This window comes from Solea senegalensis, linkage group LG11 (assembly GCF_019176455.1).
Source record: "Solea senegalensis isolate Sse05_10M linkage group LG11, IFAPA_SoseM_1, whole genome shotgun sequence".
NCBI lineage: Eukaryota > Metazoa > Chordata > Actinopteri > Pleuronectiformes > Soleidae > Solea > Solea senegalensis.
This window is the reverse complement of record NC_058031.1, coordinates 11,568,764-11,587,534: the sequence shown is the minus strand read 5'-3', so window position 1 is coordinate 11,587,534 and position 18,771 is coordinate 11,568,764. Positions and strand designations below refer to the sequence as shown.

At 41.4% G+C, this 18,771-nt stretch overlaps 1 protein-coding gene across 1 annotated transcript; it reads left to right on the top strand.

Moving 5' to 3' along the window:
- Positions 1-420: 420 nt before the first annotated feature.
- kcnc4 (potassium voltage-gated channel, Shaw-related subfamily, member 4) lies at positions 421-18,559 on the top strand. Its single transcript, XM_044039371.1, has 4 exons — positions 421-1,773; positions 10,920-11,856; positions 12,736-12,912; positions 16,869-18,559. Exons 1-4 carry the CDS (start codon positions 1,156-1,158, stop codon positions 16,934-16,936), a joined length of 1,800 nt encoding a protein of 599 aa, XP_043895306.1. The 5' UTR covers positions 421-1,155; the 3' UTR covers positions 16,937-18,559.
- Positions 18,560-18,771: the final 212 nt, after the last annotated feature.

The following is an 18,771-nucleotide window of genomic DNA, read 5'->3' as shown; positions in this document are numbered from 1 at the left end:
ATCTAACGACACAATAATGATAATAATGACAAACACGCACACAAAATCACAACTGCATCATCCAGTTGACCTGTGGTTTGTAGTGATTTGTGTATTTATGCAGTGGAACGACATTAATATGAAGTGTAATGTTGTATACTGCATGTCTATGTGCAGTTCTTCTGGCTATAATACTGTTATTCCATCATTAACACCTGTAAACCCCCCAACCAAACCAGAACCATGCAGTAACCACGTGAGGGTGTTATTTTGACCTGTTTTTAATGGATTTTAATCCAGCTAATTCTCGTGGCAATGCAGACCGAGACTAGTATAGAGGAAAAACAAATAAATAATGAAAATCAGTCTTATTATTCTCAGCTGTCACACATACTCGCTCCATCGTCTCGGTCTAATTTGAGGGAGTGGTTCAGTGATGATGCGCCAACAACCTCCAGCAGCCAAAGAGTTAAACTGGTGAGGCTGTTGTTGAACGAACCATCCAACTGGGCTGTGTCGCCAAGGGAAGACAGGAGGATACTTGTGACGAGCAACAGATCCCCAGCTGGCAAACAACCTCGCATCTGCCACGCGAGCCATAAGCGTTTTCATCTGGACGAACCGTGCTGCGTTGTCTTTTTTTTTCTTACAGCGCGGTCGCGTTCTGTTGCTTCTGTGTCCTGCGTGGAGCGGAAGGGAAAAAAAGTTGTTGTACGTAGCAGAATTTGGATAATATTCACGAGAAAGCGGTGACATAAGTGACACGTTACACTACGGGGTCAGTGTTCGTGCAGCGCAGGCCCGTACTACCGTGCGTAATTGGCTAATTATCTTCATCCATCCTGTTTCTTCGCAGCGTCTTTGCGTTCGTGTGCGGGGAATAGACTGAGTCAAACATCTGGGGAGAACCAGATGAAGTCACTTTGTCCAGTTTGTTCGACAACATTTAGAAACACAGCTGTGTGATTTGTTTCGGCACCAGACTTAGTTTTTGTAACAGGTGTTTTTTTTTTCCCATTGAGCGCCTCACTTGAGCGCTGTCTGGAGCAACACAGGCTCTTTTCTTGTTGATAAATGAGCCACAGAGGCCACTGTGAGGACTGGGCTCTGAAATGAGGGCCCACTTTACCTTCATTGTTTGATCTTTGAGTGGACAACAGTTTGTAACGGAGGATAATGATAAGCTCCGTGTGTGTTTCGTCTTACCGAGGGCGCAAGTCAGGCAACAAACCTCCGTCTAAATCATGTCTGAAGGAGGAGATGGCCAGAGGGGAAGACTCGGACAAAATCATCATCAACGTGGGTGGAACTCGACATGAAACCTACAAGAGCACCCTCAGGACGCTGCCGGGGACCCGCCTGGCCTGGCTGGCTGACCCAGACCCGCAGCTCAGCACCGACTCGGTCGCTGCTGCCTCGAGTGTCAACACCGAGTTCTTCTTCGACAGACACCCGGGCATCTTCGCCTACGTGCTCAACTATTACCGGACCGGGAAGCTGCACTGCCCGGCGGACGTGTGCGGGCCACTCTTCGAGGACGAGCTGGCGTTTTGGGGGATAGACGAGACCGACGTGGAGCCGTGCTGCTGGATGACTTACCGGCAGCACCGGGACGCGGAGGAGGCCCTGGATATATTTGAACCGCCGGACCCGGAGGACACCGACGACGACAGAGAGATGCCAAGGCGGTTCGGTATCGAGGACTGTCCAGACAGGTCGAGGAGCTGCTGTCAAGTTTGGCAGCCGAAGATGTGGGCCCTGTTTGAGGACCCGTACTCCTCCAGAACAGCCCGGGTGAGTTCAGTTCACCAGTGTGTTCTCCTCTAGTCTGGACGCACATGTACTTATTGACAGGTGTCAGTCAGTCTTTAACAGCCACAGGTAGTTTAGTGTATCTTCATAATCAGTGAGCTGAGGTGCGACTGTAGCATTGAACTCTTACTATATGTGAATTTCCCACGATGCAACCTGTTGCATGTGATGTGGAATCCTGATTTCAACTGAGATTGTTGTCTTACTGTTATGATTCAGTTATTATTACTATTTAGTTATTAGTTTATTTATACATTAGTTTCATGTATTTCTGGCCACATGTCCATGTCTTCATGTCTGTTTCAATGTCTCCAGGGCTGACAGAGAGTGTCTCACACATCCTCAAATATCCTCAAACATCAAAAAAAGAAAAAAGAGTAGCATCATGAACACATGCTCACTTCAACAATTGAAATCTTACAAACCTTACATAAACCAGGTAGCCAGTCACTGTCTGTTTGGTATAAAGCTGAATTTAAAACTCCATTTGCACCTGCTCTGCCTCCCTGACCATCCTGGAAAATGAATTAACACATAATCCCACTATTATATCCATTGTTTTAGATCAAAGCGTTGGAAATATTAAAATTAAAATACCACCTATAGTTTTGTTTTCAACACGCCATGACAATTTGAATTCCATAAAGACATCATTTTTCCACATTGTTGTATGAAAGAACTGGTCTGCACAGAGTCCTGACCTTCACCCAGTCCAACACCTCTGGAATGACTTCTTCTACTATATCACACTGTATATCATACAGGTCTCACTGTCCACTATCAGTCTGAAGGCATTTATATGGTATATGTACTTTGAAACATTGACAGTTACTAGAGCTATGCACAGGTAAATAAAGCAAGTTAATTAATTTAATACAGTTTTAGAGAGAGTTGTTGAATCAGCCGTCACTTTGGAGGCTGTACTTTGTGGTTCTGTTTCAGCTTGTAATTATTGGTATTTCAATTACTTAGTCCAATATAAATGAAGTGAACAAAATATTCAATTGTGACAGATTCTCATGTTGCAGGACGACGGATTATTGAAGTCGTATGTGTGTATATCAGTTAGGTTAAAGCTCCTGTGTGCATCCCCCTCCACACAAACCACTGAGTCAAAGACACTAAAGAGAATTTTTCGATGAACTGAGCTTCTGCAGTGAGTGACAGAGACACTGCTGTGAGGAAGCACATCTGCTTGAGGCAGGACTATGATGATTAGGAGGAAACTTTTGGGTGGGTGCTTCTTGGCATTTTCAGCCAAGCAGGTGGACGGAGACGTTACACTTTCCCCCCAGAGCTTTCTGAAAGGACAACTCTAGATTCATATTAGATCTCTCACTTCACTAGCAAGGCTGATATGCCTCTAAGCCTTCTTTGTGTCAGTGAGTGTAACACTCACTGTTTGTATTTAAAATGTACCTTTTTCTTTAGTACATAATCACCATTCCACCACCTCACACATTTGATGGCACTTTTTTTTTTTAGCTCCACAGGAAATGCAATCTACTTTTTTTTTACCTTTCAATGCATGTTAGAGCCTCTCTCCAGACAACAGTTCAATAATCTGATCAGCTTTTTCTTCAACTCTAAATTAAATGTGTTATGAAATTGTGACAAAATCCTGCAAATAGAGAAATAGCCGTTTTATGACAGGAATACAGAGCTGGGGAAGTGTTCCCACGCAACCTGTTCAAAGTTTGCACTTGAAAAGTCCTCCAAACAAGAGTGTGTTTGAAAGGCTGCAGGAGTCTACGTCCATCATCAGAACCAACGGGTCTAAATGCACACTTGAGAAACATACACCGATCATCATTTAAGGAGAAATGTATTTACAGCTTTGAGTGTAAGACCCCTGCTGCTTCTCCTTTATGAGTCACGTCTTAGACGAAGCTCGACATTATGTCACACTCTGAGCTTTCTTTTTGAACACGGTGATACACTTGCGTTTGTTTTACAGATAAAATAAATATGGCTGTGTCATAAATTAAATCAATTTGCTCTCGTTGCTTCCACAGGGATGTAATCCTGCTGCGAGCATTTGAAAGGATGCTGTGCCCAGTGGCTCAGAAACAAAGGCAGAGTACTTAGTGAAGTAAACGTGAAAGCAAGTATTGAGCGTCACTATGGTTGTCAGGCAAAGGGTGAGGAGCTTTCATCTGGCAAGAGGTAAAATACAGAGTCCAGAAGGAGAGATACTGACGCTCATTCTAATTTCTAATTGCCTGCTCGTGAAGCTGAATGCTCTATTCAGAGGCTCTCGCCGCGCTGCGTGTATAATGTTCTTACTGCATGCCAGTCACTCTGTACACACAGTGTTTGTTTGAGCCTCTCGTCCAGGTGGCATTTGCAGGCTGTCACAGTGGAACAGCTGACATCTCTGAGTCACAGCTGCCACTGACCTGCTCTGCGCCTGCAGATCTGCAACGCTCTCCGCTGGAAAACAGCGAGTGTGTGTACATGTGGAGTCTTTCTGAGAGAATGTGGTTAGAACGAGTGCAGGCCGGGTTCATATTGACCAGGCCCTAATGTTCCTAATGTCCATTTCCTCTGCAGCCCTTTCATGTACGCATGTTTGTTCTGTGCTTTCTGAAAGCATGTGGAGAGCATTTTGTGGGACTCATGTTACCTTGATGGCCTTTAGGTTTTTAAAGAGCCCCAAGCTCATTTCAGGTAATGTGATTCTTGAAAGCTGGAGGGAAGTTAGTCTGTCCATCAAATAAACCGCATCCTCTTCACAGTCAGCTGAGGCTGGAGGTGAAGCACAAAGAAACCTCTTTAAAGGACTGATGGTACACCTCAAACATCACTGCCAGCTCCCACAGCGAGTGCAGCAGCTTTAACGTACACTGCAGTCAGACGGTGATAATGACGCTGTGCTCCAACACACTAGATTGGAAACGTTAGTTTGACTCTTAGGTAAATACACATCAGATTAACTCAATGACATACTGTATATATATATACATATATATATACATATATATATGTATATATACTGTATATATGTATTATTTCAATATAATCCAAGATACAAAAACAATGACTCTTAATGTTCTATTATTTGCACCTGACATTAACGTTATGATTCAACCAGATAGCACTGTTGAGTCTCGTGCCATATTTAATTAATTCAGCTCCACTGGCAGTAATTGAGCACCGCTGTGGTAATAGGCTGCAACTTGTTATCAGTGGTGAGCAATTAAAGCTAGCGTACCCACGGAAAAGAGGAGCATTTCTTTCTCCCACGTGGAGGAAGAAATCATTTCTGAGACCAAAGGATTGACTGATGCGTCTCATGCAGGATACATTTCCAATCTCCTTTGCAATATGATGGTTTTTCTGTGAATGAAAGTTCTGATCTGACATATACTGTACGTTCTTATTGACCTTATTGTACCAATAGGATGTTCTTTGACGTTTGTTTGTTCTTAATCAGAGTAGATCTCATATATTCACGTCTTGTTTAATAGCTACTTATATGAATTCTATTCACGTCTTTCTGGTTAAGATTTCATCTCATCCAAACCTTCCTGCTGTTTGTAGGGCTTAGTGTTAAACAAGCAGTTCACATTTACCATTATCTTTCAGTAAGACTGATTTGTGCATTCTCACACCTCACATTTTTCTTCGGGCCCTGCTGTCACAGCGCCATCACCTCTCCTCTCTTCTCGGCCTCCCTGTGAATAGATTGGGGGATTCAATTTTTCACACATCATCAAAGCAGCACAGCCTTGTTCAGGAGCTTTTTATTGCACTGGACTCTCAGTGAACGGAATCCTGCGCGAGTCAGTTGGCTGTTGTTGATTCGTCTCACTTCTAAGATGTTTTTGCTGGACATAGATTGGCTGTGTTGCTGCATCTTAAAAGATAAAATCAAATCAATAAATACACATTAGTGCAACTATCGTCTTTCTTCCACACAAAACCAAAGAGCAACTACCAGTGATTTAGTTTGCTGGTATTTGAGTTGTCAATTTAATTTTCCCTGGTTCAAAGTGCTTTAATTTTTTTCCTCGATAAAATGTATAATTTTAAATCGAAACATTTAATTGGATTCAAACGCTGAAATAATGGTTTAGTGGGGGTTCCATCAACTCAACTCCATAACTTGGTATTTTCATTCAAAGGGAACAGAAGAACTTTAGACTCAATGTTTCTGCTGACTACTTTAAATTACGTTCACTGTGTTGTAAATAAGTATTTCTCTAACTCTTTTCTGTTTTATTTTCCTCATACTATTTATCTGTCTGTGTCTATATGATTATGATTATGATTTTGACTTAGGCCCAAATATTACAGCGCATACAGTAAATATACTCAGATTGATAGAGAGACAAACAGCTAACAAAGGACATATTATTCACTGAAGATAAGTAACACAAGAAGAATATTATAGAACAAGATATAAGATATTAAATAACCGAAAACTGTGTTTCTGTCATTTCCCTTTCTGCATGGAGTTTGCAGGTTCTCCCTGTGTGTGGGGGTGTTCTCCGGGTTCTCCGGGTTCTCCGGTTTCCCCCCACAATCCAAAAAGTTGCAGATTGGACTCTCTAAAATGCCCGTAGGTGTGAGAGTGTGTGTGGATGGTTCTACCGGCTCTTTGTCAGCTGAAATTGGCACAGCTCCCCCTGCGACCCTCATATGGAGGATAAAGTGGTAGAAAATGGATGGATGGACATTTTTGGAGTCATCACCATACTGACACACAGGAGAAATGAATCGACATGGATTGTAAGAAAAAGCAGCAGAAGCCGGTGCTGTTGACGTTGCAGCTCAGGTGGCTTGTTGTTTGTTGTTTGCGTATAAATCGCACGTCTGTGTCAGCGACATGATGTGATGCTGAACAGCTGGAGGTGACTTCCCAGCTGCCGCACACTGATGCACAGCCTGCTGCCAGTCATACGTCCTGTCACGCTTCATTCTGCTCTAAATTCCTCAGCTTGGACCAGGTGTCCGTCCCCTTGGGTACCTCAGCTCTGTGTGCACACTGACGCCAGACGACCTTGAACACATGTAGTATCACTAAGTATTAATCAGATGTTTTTGTATTACTTATTATTACTATAGTCACCCGTCGTTTTGTGCTATCGGAAAAATTCCACCGGTTTCTGAAAGCTGAGAAGTTGCACGTCAAAGCCAACATGTGGTTATTACGGTAATTTCACTTGCGCTGTTTCTTGAAGCCGGAGAATCGTAGATTGGGAACAACACCTGCACATAGTTTCCATTTATTTATTCTGCTTTTCTAAATAAGCGTTTTTGTTTTTCTTCATTTTAAATTGTTAGAACAGTATTTTAACATTCAATAAACTGCCAGACTTTTAGTTATTCTGGAAAAATGGGCAAAAGCACTTAGTTGCAGGACATTTTATGGTTAAAACAAGCACAAAAACATGAATATTATATTGTATTTATATCAGCTTTAAACCTTCAACAAGAAACCATGTTTATACGTCCAGAAAAGGAAAATATAAAGTATCTTCCTTATGATTCTTGCTTGTATAACATCAGCAGGCTCCCCAGAGCAACATGGAAACATTGTTGAGCTCACTCCAACACTGTCTGCATTTCAAGTTTCCACTACTGAGCTGTAAACATGATATAAGGGTGTCTCTTTGTGCCAGGCCTTTTATAAAAGTGCACAAATGCATTTTAATACTGCAGGATTGAGTTATTGAGTTATTGAGTTATTAAGTTATTGAACAAGCAATAACAGACATAGGAACAAGCAAATAACGAACGTACAAACACTTTACTATATAACTATATAATAAGAATATAGACCAGTGGCAGACGGGCAGCTCCACAGTCACAGACAGAGACGTGCAGGTGTGAGGTCAGGCTGTTACGTGACATTGTTGGACTTTCACGATTGAGCCTTTTGTGTTCACGTGTGACGGCCAGCACCTTCCCTGCAGAGGTGGCCATGGCTGCAGAGAGCCAGCTCTGTTCATTTCTGAGATAAATCATTTGGCGTTTGAGTAAACTCAAGGCTGTCGGGACGTGTTAGGCTCATCACGGCCGTTTGAACGGCCGCAGGACTCTCAGGTTTTATTTGGTGCATGCTGCTTTGTTGTTTTTATCATGCCAGCACTCAGAACAGGGGTTCTCATCAGTGTGCTGGGTTTTTGTCTCAGTCAGAAGAATGTTCAATAGAAAGACCGTGTTTGTTTTGACCAAATGATTCACTTAAATATCATGAAAAGGCTCACGAGACAAATACAGAGCGATGACTGAAGCCAAATCAATGATATTCAGTTAAAATAAGAAAATTAAATGAAAGCACGTGGAGTTTTCAGAACCTACAATCCATTGAAGCTTTTGAGCCTTGACTGACTAAACATAAGCAGAGTAAATGACCTGCTACATTTAGACAAAGCTCAGTCAGTCAATATACTTTATAGTTACTTTGGTCTTATACGTCAGTCCTATATAACTAACTTACATAATGCATTTTCAGGAGTATCTATATATGCACATTTGTTTTAGATTACCTATTTATTGAAATTGAACAACTCTACAACAGCTCCCCCTCAGATGTTTACTCTCAACGACATCATTCTGGTTATAGTTTATTCTGCAAATGAGGAAGGTGAAGGGGTTGATGAAAACCCAGGGACCATTTCTGCTTCACTGATGCAGCACATGATGCAAATTGCAATACACTAACTGCACTTGTTATTGACATGCCATAATAATGCATAACTGACCACCATCTTCATTTTCCTGTTAAAATACTTCCTCAGCTCTGTATTTACACCATGTGCCTTGTTGTGATGCACCTCGTGACTCAGTCCTGTAACACACCTGTTCACCCACACACACACTTGCACATTATGCCTCAGTAATGTTCAGGGAAACTGTGTCTATGCAACAGAGGGAACTCTGAGCTCCTCCTGGGACACAGTTGAGGCTTCACGGCCTTCCCTCTTGTCCTGTGGCTCCGTCTTCATCTTCCCAGGAGATCAGAGCTGCAGAGCTCCGCGGGGACGAAGCTGAAAACAGTTGTCATGGTAAAGCTGCCCATTGTCTGTGTGCAAAATGCAGACGTGAAGCATCTTTACACTCGGTGTTGTTTTCAACATAAGCTGCAGCTCAAACAGCCCAGTCATTATTTATTTAGTTTGATCCATTGATTGATTTTTTTTTTATTTCAATCACAAACACAAACATTAAAAAGCGGACTGATGACTGATACGTTAAAAGGCCCCGGAGGCAGAAGTACATGCGAGGCTCAGCTACATGTTTGTCCAGCTGGAAGATAGAAAAGGTTGGAGAGGCATTACAATTTGTCCAGGCTTTAGTCAACAACAAAGGGAGATCAGGTATGAGTGAGCACACATTGTTCCCTCAAATTGCGCTGGATCAGGTCAGTGTTATGCTGCCACAGCATTCATCATTTTACCTCCCATTATTTTTATTCTTTTTTTTAATTTATGGGAGGTCTGAAGTCTTTTATCCTCGCCCGCCATGTTGTGTGGATTTGTGTTCGCAAGAAATGATTTGTGTTGGAGTGAACACTGGCAATAAAAGAGATGTTTCCTTCAGTGAATTATGTGTGATAAAGCAGACAAGATGGCAGGTGAATGTAAGTGTACACAGACAGGTAGAGTCAGTCTGTCAGGCGTCTGGCCTCTCTGCTTTATCTCCGGTTACTTTGTGCCTGCAGGCTCCGCTCCTCCTTTCACTTCCCTCTCATCCTCTTGTGCTCTGACTCTAGAAGCTGGAGAGCTGCTATGACAAGCAGTACATTGTCGTCATATTAGCAAAAGCAGAAACACATTATTATACCAGTTTTCATGCACAGGTGGCAGTTCAGTGAGCCTCGCATGGGTAGAAGCAGCACAGAGCAACAATCGTATTCAGTTAAAATGAAAGATTTCCTCTGCATAAAATACAGCTGTGTTTAAAATATAGTTTATTCGATCCATTAGACAAAGGAACGCCGTCTCCGTCCGTGTGAGCGCCCCCTGCTGCCTCTTGTCTAGCAGGACTCGTGCTAATTGAATCACGTTTTCAGAATAATTGGTTTGTTCTTGTTTTAATGAGAACGCTGTCCAGGCTCTCCCGTGGACAAAATGTCCCTTCATTAGAAGACAAACCCAGTGAGCTGTTTCTTGTAGATAATATTTTTTCATGTTGCTTTCATGTTCATTTTTTTTGATTATGATTGACATTTTTTGCAGGTTCCACTTCAGCTTTATTACCCATACATCATTTAAAATAGTTGATAGTGTGACTTGTGTTTGCACTGGTTTTAGGGGAAACAAACATGTTTCTCTAGTGCAGATGTGCAGTAACATATCAACACATGCTGTCTTGACGTTAACTTTAGGCCCAAAGTTGTCGACCTGCGTGTTGAAAAACTGCAATTATTGGTTGAATAATTAATGACATAAATGTCATTATCATATTTTTTTAAATCAAATATACATAGATTGAAACTAAATGTAATGGTTTCTTTGTCATATATGAGTCAGTAAACGCACCATTTAGGGCATACGTAGATATTTATGGATACATATATGTGTGTAAATATTTAAATATACTATTCTTGATATTTTAAGGATGCAGATTATATTTTAAATGGTGAGTTCATCCATTCCCATCAGCTTCTTTTTTTTGTCCTTATTATTTCATCTGGTTTCTGCACACCGTGACTACAGTCACATATCCAAGATTATTTATACAGTGAATTTTGATGACGCTTTTTTTGCTGCCATTACTCCGAGCACATGCAAAATGAACATAACAGGCAATGTGATCTAACTTAGGTATTTTCTTTGATGCTTATCACATTTATTTGTGCTTGAGTAAAGTCGTCTGATGATAGTGTTACATGTCATTTGTGATTTAGCAGACGTTTTTATCCAAACATGTTCATGTTTTTAAGTCTTTAATCACCTCACGCTCACTGTCTCTGCCTCAAAATAACCCTGCATGTTACCGTCACCAGTACTGCAGACAAAAGTTTTTATTGGTGCTCTTCTTGTACCACACAAGACATGAGACATGAGAAGGCTTGTAAACAGTACTAGTTGCTTCTTAATTATGAGAAAACTGAAAGACATAACACTGTGCTAATCAGCAATGATTCACTTTTTTTTTCCTCTCCTCTCATCCAGGGAGTTGCATTTGCCTCTCTCTTCTTCATCTTGGTCTCCATCACCACCTTCTGTCTGGAGACCCATGAAGCCTTCAATGAACTGCAGAACCGGACGGAGCAGGTTGTTGTGGGCAATGTCACACATGAAGTGGAAAGACAGGAGATGGTGACCAAGCCTGTCCTCATCCTGGTGGAGGGCGTATGTGTGGTCTGGTTCACGCTTGAATTCCTGGTGCGTATCGTCTGCTGCCCAGACAAGGGGGTCTTCATCAAGAACTCACTCAACATCATTGACTTTGTGGCCATTCTGCCCTTCTACCTGGAGGTTGGCCTGAGTAGTTTGTCATCCAAAGCTGCTAGCGATGTGTTGGGCTTTCTACGGGTCGTGCGGTTTGTTCGGATCCTCCGGATCTTTAAACTGACGCGGCACTTTGTAGGAATGCGTGTGCTGGGCCACACACTGAGGGCCAGTGTCAATGAATTCCTCCTGCTCGTCATCTTCTTGGCACTGGGCGTGCTCATCTTCGCCACCATGATTTACTACGCCGAGCGCATCGGAGCCAGGCCCGACGACCCCAAAGGCTCCAACCACACACACTTCAAGAACATCCCCATCAGCTTCTGGTGGGCAGTGGTTACCATGACGACACTCGGCTACGGAGACATGTACCCGCAGACGTGGCTGGGCATGATGGTGGGGGCGCTGTGTGCGCTGGCTGGGGTGCTGACCATCGCCATGCCGGTCCCCGTCATCGTCAATAACTTTGGGATGTACTACTCACTGGCTATGGCCAAGCAGAAACTGCCGAAGAAGAAGAAGAAGCACAACCCGAATCCAGATGCTCCGACTGACTCCATCTCGTTTGGGAAGTCAGACACAAACTCACGCAGAGACAGCACGCAGAGTGACACCTGTCCACTGGCTGCTGATGAAAGTGTCAGCAGGAAACGTTCAGGTCAGACTTAAGAGTGAAGGACTAGTTCTCTCAAACAGTATTTCCTCCCTTACTTTTTGTGGTGTGGAGCTGTGTTTTTAGCTTTCTTACTTCTTACTTCTTTTTGTACAGAAGATATTTCACTAACCTTATTGAAGAAATAACATTGAATTAACACAGTATTGCTACCTTCCATAAACAGTGCATTTGTTCTTATAATCCAGAGATAACTTCCCAAGAAAAAAAGTTATTTCTGTTGATTATACAACAGAGTAATGGGGGCAGTTTTGTCTGGTAAGAGATGTATCTCAGCACTTTGAACAACACAATTAAATTGAATTCACCTCCATGTACTGAACAAGAATATAAGTGTGGACTCATTCTCAGAACCTGGTCAAATTAGCCTAAACTCTCTGCATAACTAACTCCAGGTGAGTGAGATAAGGCTCTTTTTTTGTCGTTTAGTGGAACTCATCCTTTTTTATGGACATGGACAACCAATTTCTTGTAGGTGTTACCAGTGGAAGTCATATTTTTAGGTTTGTCAGCCATTTTCTTTTTCAGTGGAACTATTCTACTGAATAATATTTATTATTATTATTTTTAATCTAAAAAGATGTTCAATAAATTGGTTCACTAATCTTTCCGAACCCTGGTGGTCTTGTGGATGTAATCACTGAGACTGGGTTTACCTGATTTAGTTAATAAATGCGCACTTAGTCATTTAGACAGTAACACAACAGGATCAAATTACTCCTCTTTAGATCTCTGTCAAATTTGATTTAATCCCTGAAAAATACCGATTTCATGTAATATGCCTCTGCCTTTGACTGGGTCCTCGGGGAGCCTCAGTAAAAGCTTTGGCATTTACGTTGCTGTGTGTTTTTGTCATCCTGTCAGATTCCAAACAGAATGGAGATGCAAATGTGGCCCTTTCAGAGGAGGAAGGCTGCAGCCTGACCCAGCCGCTCTCCCCCAGTGAAAAGTGGTCTCTGCGGTGCAGCCGAGGGCGAGACAAGACTAAGAAAGAGGCTACCTGCTTCCTTCTCACCTCAGGAGACTCCAGTATCCACACTGGTAGGTTACATACATGATTTGTGCATTTACAGTTTGTCGTGTTGAACGCTTTTACCACATACATGCATTGAATTTAGTTTTTTCTTGACTGACATGTTCTGGGATTGAAATGATGTGAACTACTTCATTCATTTGTATGGAAAGCCAGTGTTCCTCTCCAATAATGGCTCTAACAAAACCATGTGGCAACGAGATGTACTGTATTTTTGTTAGCCTTTGGGCAGAGACAAACTGTCCGCTCTGTTTCCAGGTACAGATCTTGACATCTTACTCTCAGCAAGAAAGTACAGAACTGTGCAATTCCTTATACTGGACCAACTGTAAATAGTGCAGGTGTATGTCTCCAGGGGTGCAACCTTTAGGATGAAAAGAGCCATTTTTGTCCCCTTTCCACCTCAATAAATAAATCATCTATTTGACCCATCAATTGAAGATAATAACATGTGTAAATGTTTTTATACAGATATACCTTTTATATGCATATATATACAGTATATATGTATATATATATATATATATGTATATAAATGGACGATAGTCTGTTGCATTTATGAAATTTAGGAACTACAAAAAGTAACAGCGATTTTTTTGCATTGCATCACTTTTACTTTTGGTGGCACTGAATTATTTGTATTTAAGCAAACGCAACTGGTAACTATTCACCCAAGCATGCAACCAACTAACACACGTACGCATGCACGCACGCACGCATGCATGCACACACACCACACACATACAATAGTAATGGTCCAGCAGTAATGAATGATACTTTGGTCCTCAACTGACAGACTTCGTTAAAGAGCCATTACTAGCCTGGCTAACGCAAAGTGTAAATGTCTATAGACTCACCAAAACATGCTGTGTTTGCTGCTGAAAAGGCAAAAGAACTTGTTTCCTCTTCCTTTCTAATCTTCAATCATCTCTTGCAACCTTCAAATGCAAGTGTGAGTTGTTATTCAGCAGACAGATCAAAAGGAAATCAATGGAAGAGCTTTGTGGTACTAATTGCATCATGCATCTGTCTGTGTGTTTGCTCAGTGAAAGAGTCTTTTATTTTATAAACGTCCTTACACAGCACCTCTGTGTTAGGGTAAGCAGTAAAGTAACACAGGACAGGCTACCAAATGTGTACCATTATGTTTAATACAGTAACTCCTGTCACTCATGAATGGAAGTTAAATCTGATAAATCGAGGATGTAAAGTGTCAACACCTGTATGGACATGACTGAATGTATGATTGTAATGAAGCCACTTTATGCAGCACTTAAAGTTCCAGTGTAAGAATGATTGACATTTCGTGGTGAGATTGAAGGTTGTAACGAATGGAGTATTCCTGTGCTCACCCCTCCCTCCCCCAAGTGCATGAGTGGACTGCAGTGGCCTTTGCACACCAGAAAGAAGTTAGTGCTTCTACGGTTGCATTGAAAACCAAATTATTATCAAACATAATTGAGGGCAGTGTATTCATTTTCTACCCATAAACACCCAGACCTTTAATGAGTCAGTGGTTTTAAAGTATGCTGCACACAGCCAGAGATAACACTTTTTTTTGTCCACTAATAATCAGTAACTGACTATTTTTAGCAGCTGTTTGAAACAAGATGATACGTACACAGAGAAGAAGGTGATGCTTTGTTAATTCTCTCACTTGCCATCTGCATCAGTCGGCTCACATCTCACATCTGCGCTTCCCAAAGTACCAGAACACCTGTTGTGAAAAAAAACAGATCATATTTGGCAGCCATGGATTCATTCCTGACATCCTGAGCACCAGTCCTCCTACCCAGTCGACATCCTGACTCTCTTCTGCCAACAGCACGGAAGGTGTTTCCCCGCAAACCTGCACCTTCTTTTCTACCAACGCTCATGAGCACATCACCAATGAGAGAAAAACAACAAATAAATGGGCCACTTACTGTTGCTCTGCTCCAGAGTATATAGCCTCCCATTTTACAACAGCCCATTACATGGAAATTATATTTTCTTTTCAAAGCATTGTCAGTCCCTGCATGTGTTGAGTGTTGTAGACATTAATGACATGTTGTCACTTGCAGATAAAAAACATATCATGCCACCCGCTCAGTTAAGTCTACACTATATAAAAGGAGTGAGTGGCTGTTGGAGGACGTCTCGTTCGTTGCTCAAATCAATATGAAAATCTAGAGCCTCGCAGTCACAGTGTGGAAAGACAAGCACAAACAAAAACAAGCTGCTTTCATGCCGAGCCAAATAATAATAAGCTAAATGATCTGGTTGGCCAATAAGATTGCAAAGACAAAAGTAATGGAACGTTGAGCAAAGACAGAACACATCAAAACTAATCTTTGGGGGGTAATTCAATCTTGAGCTCTGTTTCTGGTGACCGTGTGATTAATGACTTCCCAATCATAATATGACACATGCATACAACACATTTTAGTGCACATTACCTGCGAAAACCCCCCCGTTATAATGGACTTGTAATATACACATATATGTATATATATATATATATATATATGATGGTTGTAGAAGTGCTGTGGCAGAATTCAAAGTTAAAATGTATTGATCCATATGCAAAAGGCAGCCATTTTGATTTAGATGGGGACTTTTCAAGGCATCCGTTCTTCCGAGCCATAGAGGACGGTGTTCAGTTAGTTTCTGGGTCACAGGATATAAGGTATGGGTAATATTTCACCACAACAGTGTGTGACAGGAAGCAGGGAAAATGACAGCAGGTCTGACGACGCTCAGATGGCTATCAGTGACAGGAAATGGTCGCCCACCTTGCAGTGGCAACAAAATGCTGGCGGCGTTGAAGTGATTATGGTCATTATGAGGATCTTGTGTCAGTGATAGCGTCAACTATGACAATTTATACATACAAAGCCAAACACTGTCCTGGTGGAAAGCTGCAGTGTGAAAACCGGCAGCTCGTTTCCTTGCATTACTGTAGCAGCTCAAAGAAAAAAATAAAGCTGCTGAGTGTGGATGAGCGTCAATGTTCCCCAGTGACTCCTCTGAATGATCGTCACTAATAGTGCTCCATTAACGAGATGGTGGTCAAAGTGAAGTATGCTGCTCGCCTCTGGAGTTTACATATGTAGCATTTCTCTGTCAGTGAAGGCGAGGAGAAATCTAACCAAACTCTTAATCAATAGAAAGTGATTAACATTTGTCAATTGGTTAAGAATATGTTTATTATTTAATAAAATGGTTCAAGTGAAATCCTGACATTTGATTTCCCACATTGTGTTATTTTATATGCTTGTAAGTAAATATCTTGTGCGTTTGTTTGTCTACAGGAGGTGAAACTGTGGACATTTAATTCTTGTATCATTTACGTTTATTTAGCTCTAACACCTTTTATTTTAGAGAGGTTGAGCTTGTGTGTGTGTGTGTGTCTGTTTTTGTTTTGTTTGGTTAATGTACAGTATATTGTATTTTTGCCTTTGTTTTGAAGTTTTAGTTTTTGAAATTTTCAGTCATTTTGTTGTTGTGTGTTGTATATATTGTGTAAATACAAGTATATATATATTTTTTTTACATAAAGGTTAATTAAAGTATTGACTAAGTATCTTATTATTTTGGTTGCCCCATTCTGATGAGAGTTTGCTGCAGCAGATTTTCACTTCCATTTCCTTCCACTCTTAGCACGTCCATCTTTAGCTTTCCTCAGTCTTATCTTTCATATTCACATTGTTGATTTGGAATCACGTTAATGTCAGCTGGCCTTCATGATGCAACCCTCTATTCATATATCGTGGCTTATAGGACCTGCACCAGGGGCATAGACTACATAAAAATGGAAATAGTCTTCTGGTTTAAAGCGTGAATTCTTAAAAAATCGTGAAAGTACTGACTTCATTCTAAAAAAACTATTATTTGTCTGATTCAAAGCTTTTGTTTTCCATAGAGATGTTTTCCAAGTGTAATGCAGTTTCATTGCATTGCTGTCCTTTGTCTCTCCTAACAGACAGCTGTAATGACATCCTGGCTGCCACTGGAAACTACACTCAGCCTGAGGTCACCACACTGACCTGATGGCTACAGAACGTCTGTCCTGTTCGAGCTTCACCTCTGGTCCCTGCTTTCTTTTCCCCTCCTGAATGAACTGAAGAACAGACTCTTTTTATTCAGGACACAGTCACACATCCAGCAACCTGGGGTGGGAAATCAGCTGCAGCGCTGCAGAATTACCATGAATACACTCATTTACAGTTTTAGAGCATTCTGCATGAACTGCATGTTCTAATTTTGTTAAATGCGCTGTACCTTATCAGTTAGTGGACATGACACCGGTTGTCTTAAAGGCCCTGAAAGTGTGTTAGTTTATTTTGATAATTACTGAGGTTAAGTCATTTCACATGAGGGAGTCTGTTTTTCCTGTATTTACCTGATCTCTTCTCACAGGTATGAAGCCTACGACACCTACAGCACTGATTACGCTCTTTGGCTTTTGGGTTTTAAGCTCTTAGCAAGATAGTTTTCAAACTTCACCATATTAAGTTATGGATGTTTGATGTTATACAGGAATTCCTCAGCGTTGTTCTGTCATGCTTGTAGTAATATGTACAGAAACAGTGGCTCTGAGCTCTTTTTGGACCCAGAAAACGTCATTTGGATCAATGTCTTGTATCCATAAATGTTGTTAACTGTCCTGTAAGAACACCCAAACACTTGTGAATAAGACTTTGTACAGTAAAACTGTTACTGTGAACTAGGGTTAGATGAACACTTGAAATCATTGTCAGATCCTCGTCCACCAAACGTACCCAGAGTCCCTTGTTGAATATCCGGCCTCTGCCTTCTGTCGTGCCACTGCCTTTTAACACTGACCACAGGAACAACACGCAGATATCTCGTCAAGTCACAGTGTGATATGAGTGCTGCTCTGTCCACACAATATTTGTAAATCCTCGTGTAAAATAAGAATTCATCAAAAGGAGAAATAGAAATCGGTGGATCAGTATTACATTAGCTGTGACTCATCATTGCCAGTTGAGTCAGAACCAAATGTAGACTTCATAAAATCTCATGGTAGATGTTCAGCACCATTGTTAGTAAGAACACATGCGCGGCAATGCCATCAGTTCCATTTGTGCCTCATGTTGAGAAGTGTGTGCAGTAACTTTGTTAGGGTTGTTCCTTATCACGTGGTGTCACATTTGTAGAAACCCAGTGTAGTTTCATGTTTCCATGGAGAGAGCGAGCGAGAGAAGCGAAGGGAACGTTTCTTTCACTTATGACTTATAATATGTTCCTTGTGGTCTTACCATGGTGGCCTTATGTTTAATGAACAAAGGGAAACTTCATTTCATCTTCATTAGACTCTGTTTCTATGATGACCCAGGGGTCTGTAATTATGTATAAGCACAGTTTTTGCATATGTAGCACAGTACAATATTCTGGATCATTCCTTATGCTCTTTCCCCCCCTTGTCTGTATGAAGTTAATGAAAGACTATTATTTTGATAATTCACTTATTCACTCATTTCCTATTTTAAGTGTTGTATATGTACTGGAAGGGGATGGAGAAGCATAGAGCACGTTTGTTCCATATCTCTCCAATATGGATTGTTTAGGTGAATTTATTAGGCGTGAGTGTGTGTGTGTGTGAGTGAGTGTAGGCATGTGTTTCTATGCAGAAATACAAATAAAATCATTTTTTTCCCCTTGTGTTGAAGATAAAATCTTGCTTCTGTACTCCCACTGTTCACTTTCATTCACAGCTTGCACAGCGGAGTCTCCTTTTTACCATTAACTGCACCGCATGCGGCTGTTGTGCTGTACGACTGTCTGTCTGTCGTGGTGAACCAGGTGTAATCTGGCCCGATCCTGTGTGCTTTAAACGGTGTAATGTCACAGTCACAGGCTCA

Bases quoted from the DNA above. Each gene is read 5' to 3' on its own strand.
- kcnc4 (XM_044039371.1), top strand. From the start codon at position 1,156: ATGATAAGCTCCGTGTGTGTTTCGTCTTACCGAGGGCGCAAGTCAGGC. The intron at 11,857-12,735 runs GTCAGACTTAAG...TCATCCTGTCAG, and splicing joins TGTCAGCAGGAAACGTTCAG to ATTCCAAACAGAATGGAGAT. The intron at 12,913-16,868 runs GTAGGTTACATA...CTCTCCTAACAG, and splicing joins AGACTCCAGTATCCACACTG to ACAGCTGTAATGACATCCTG.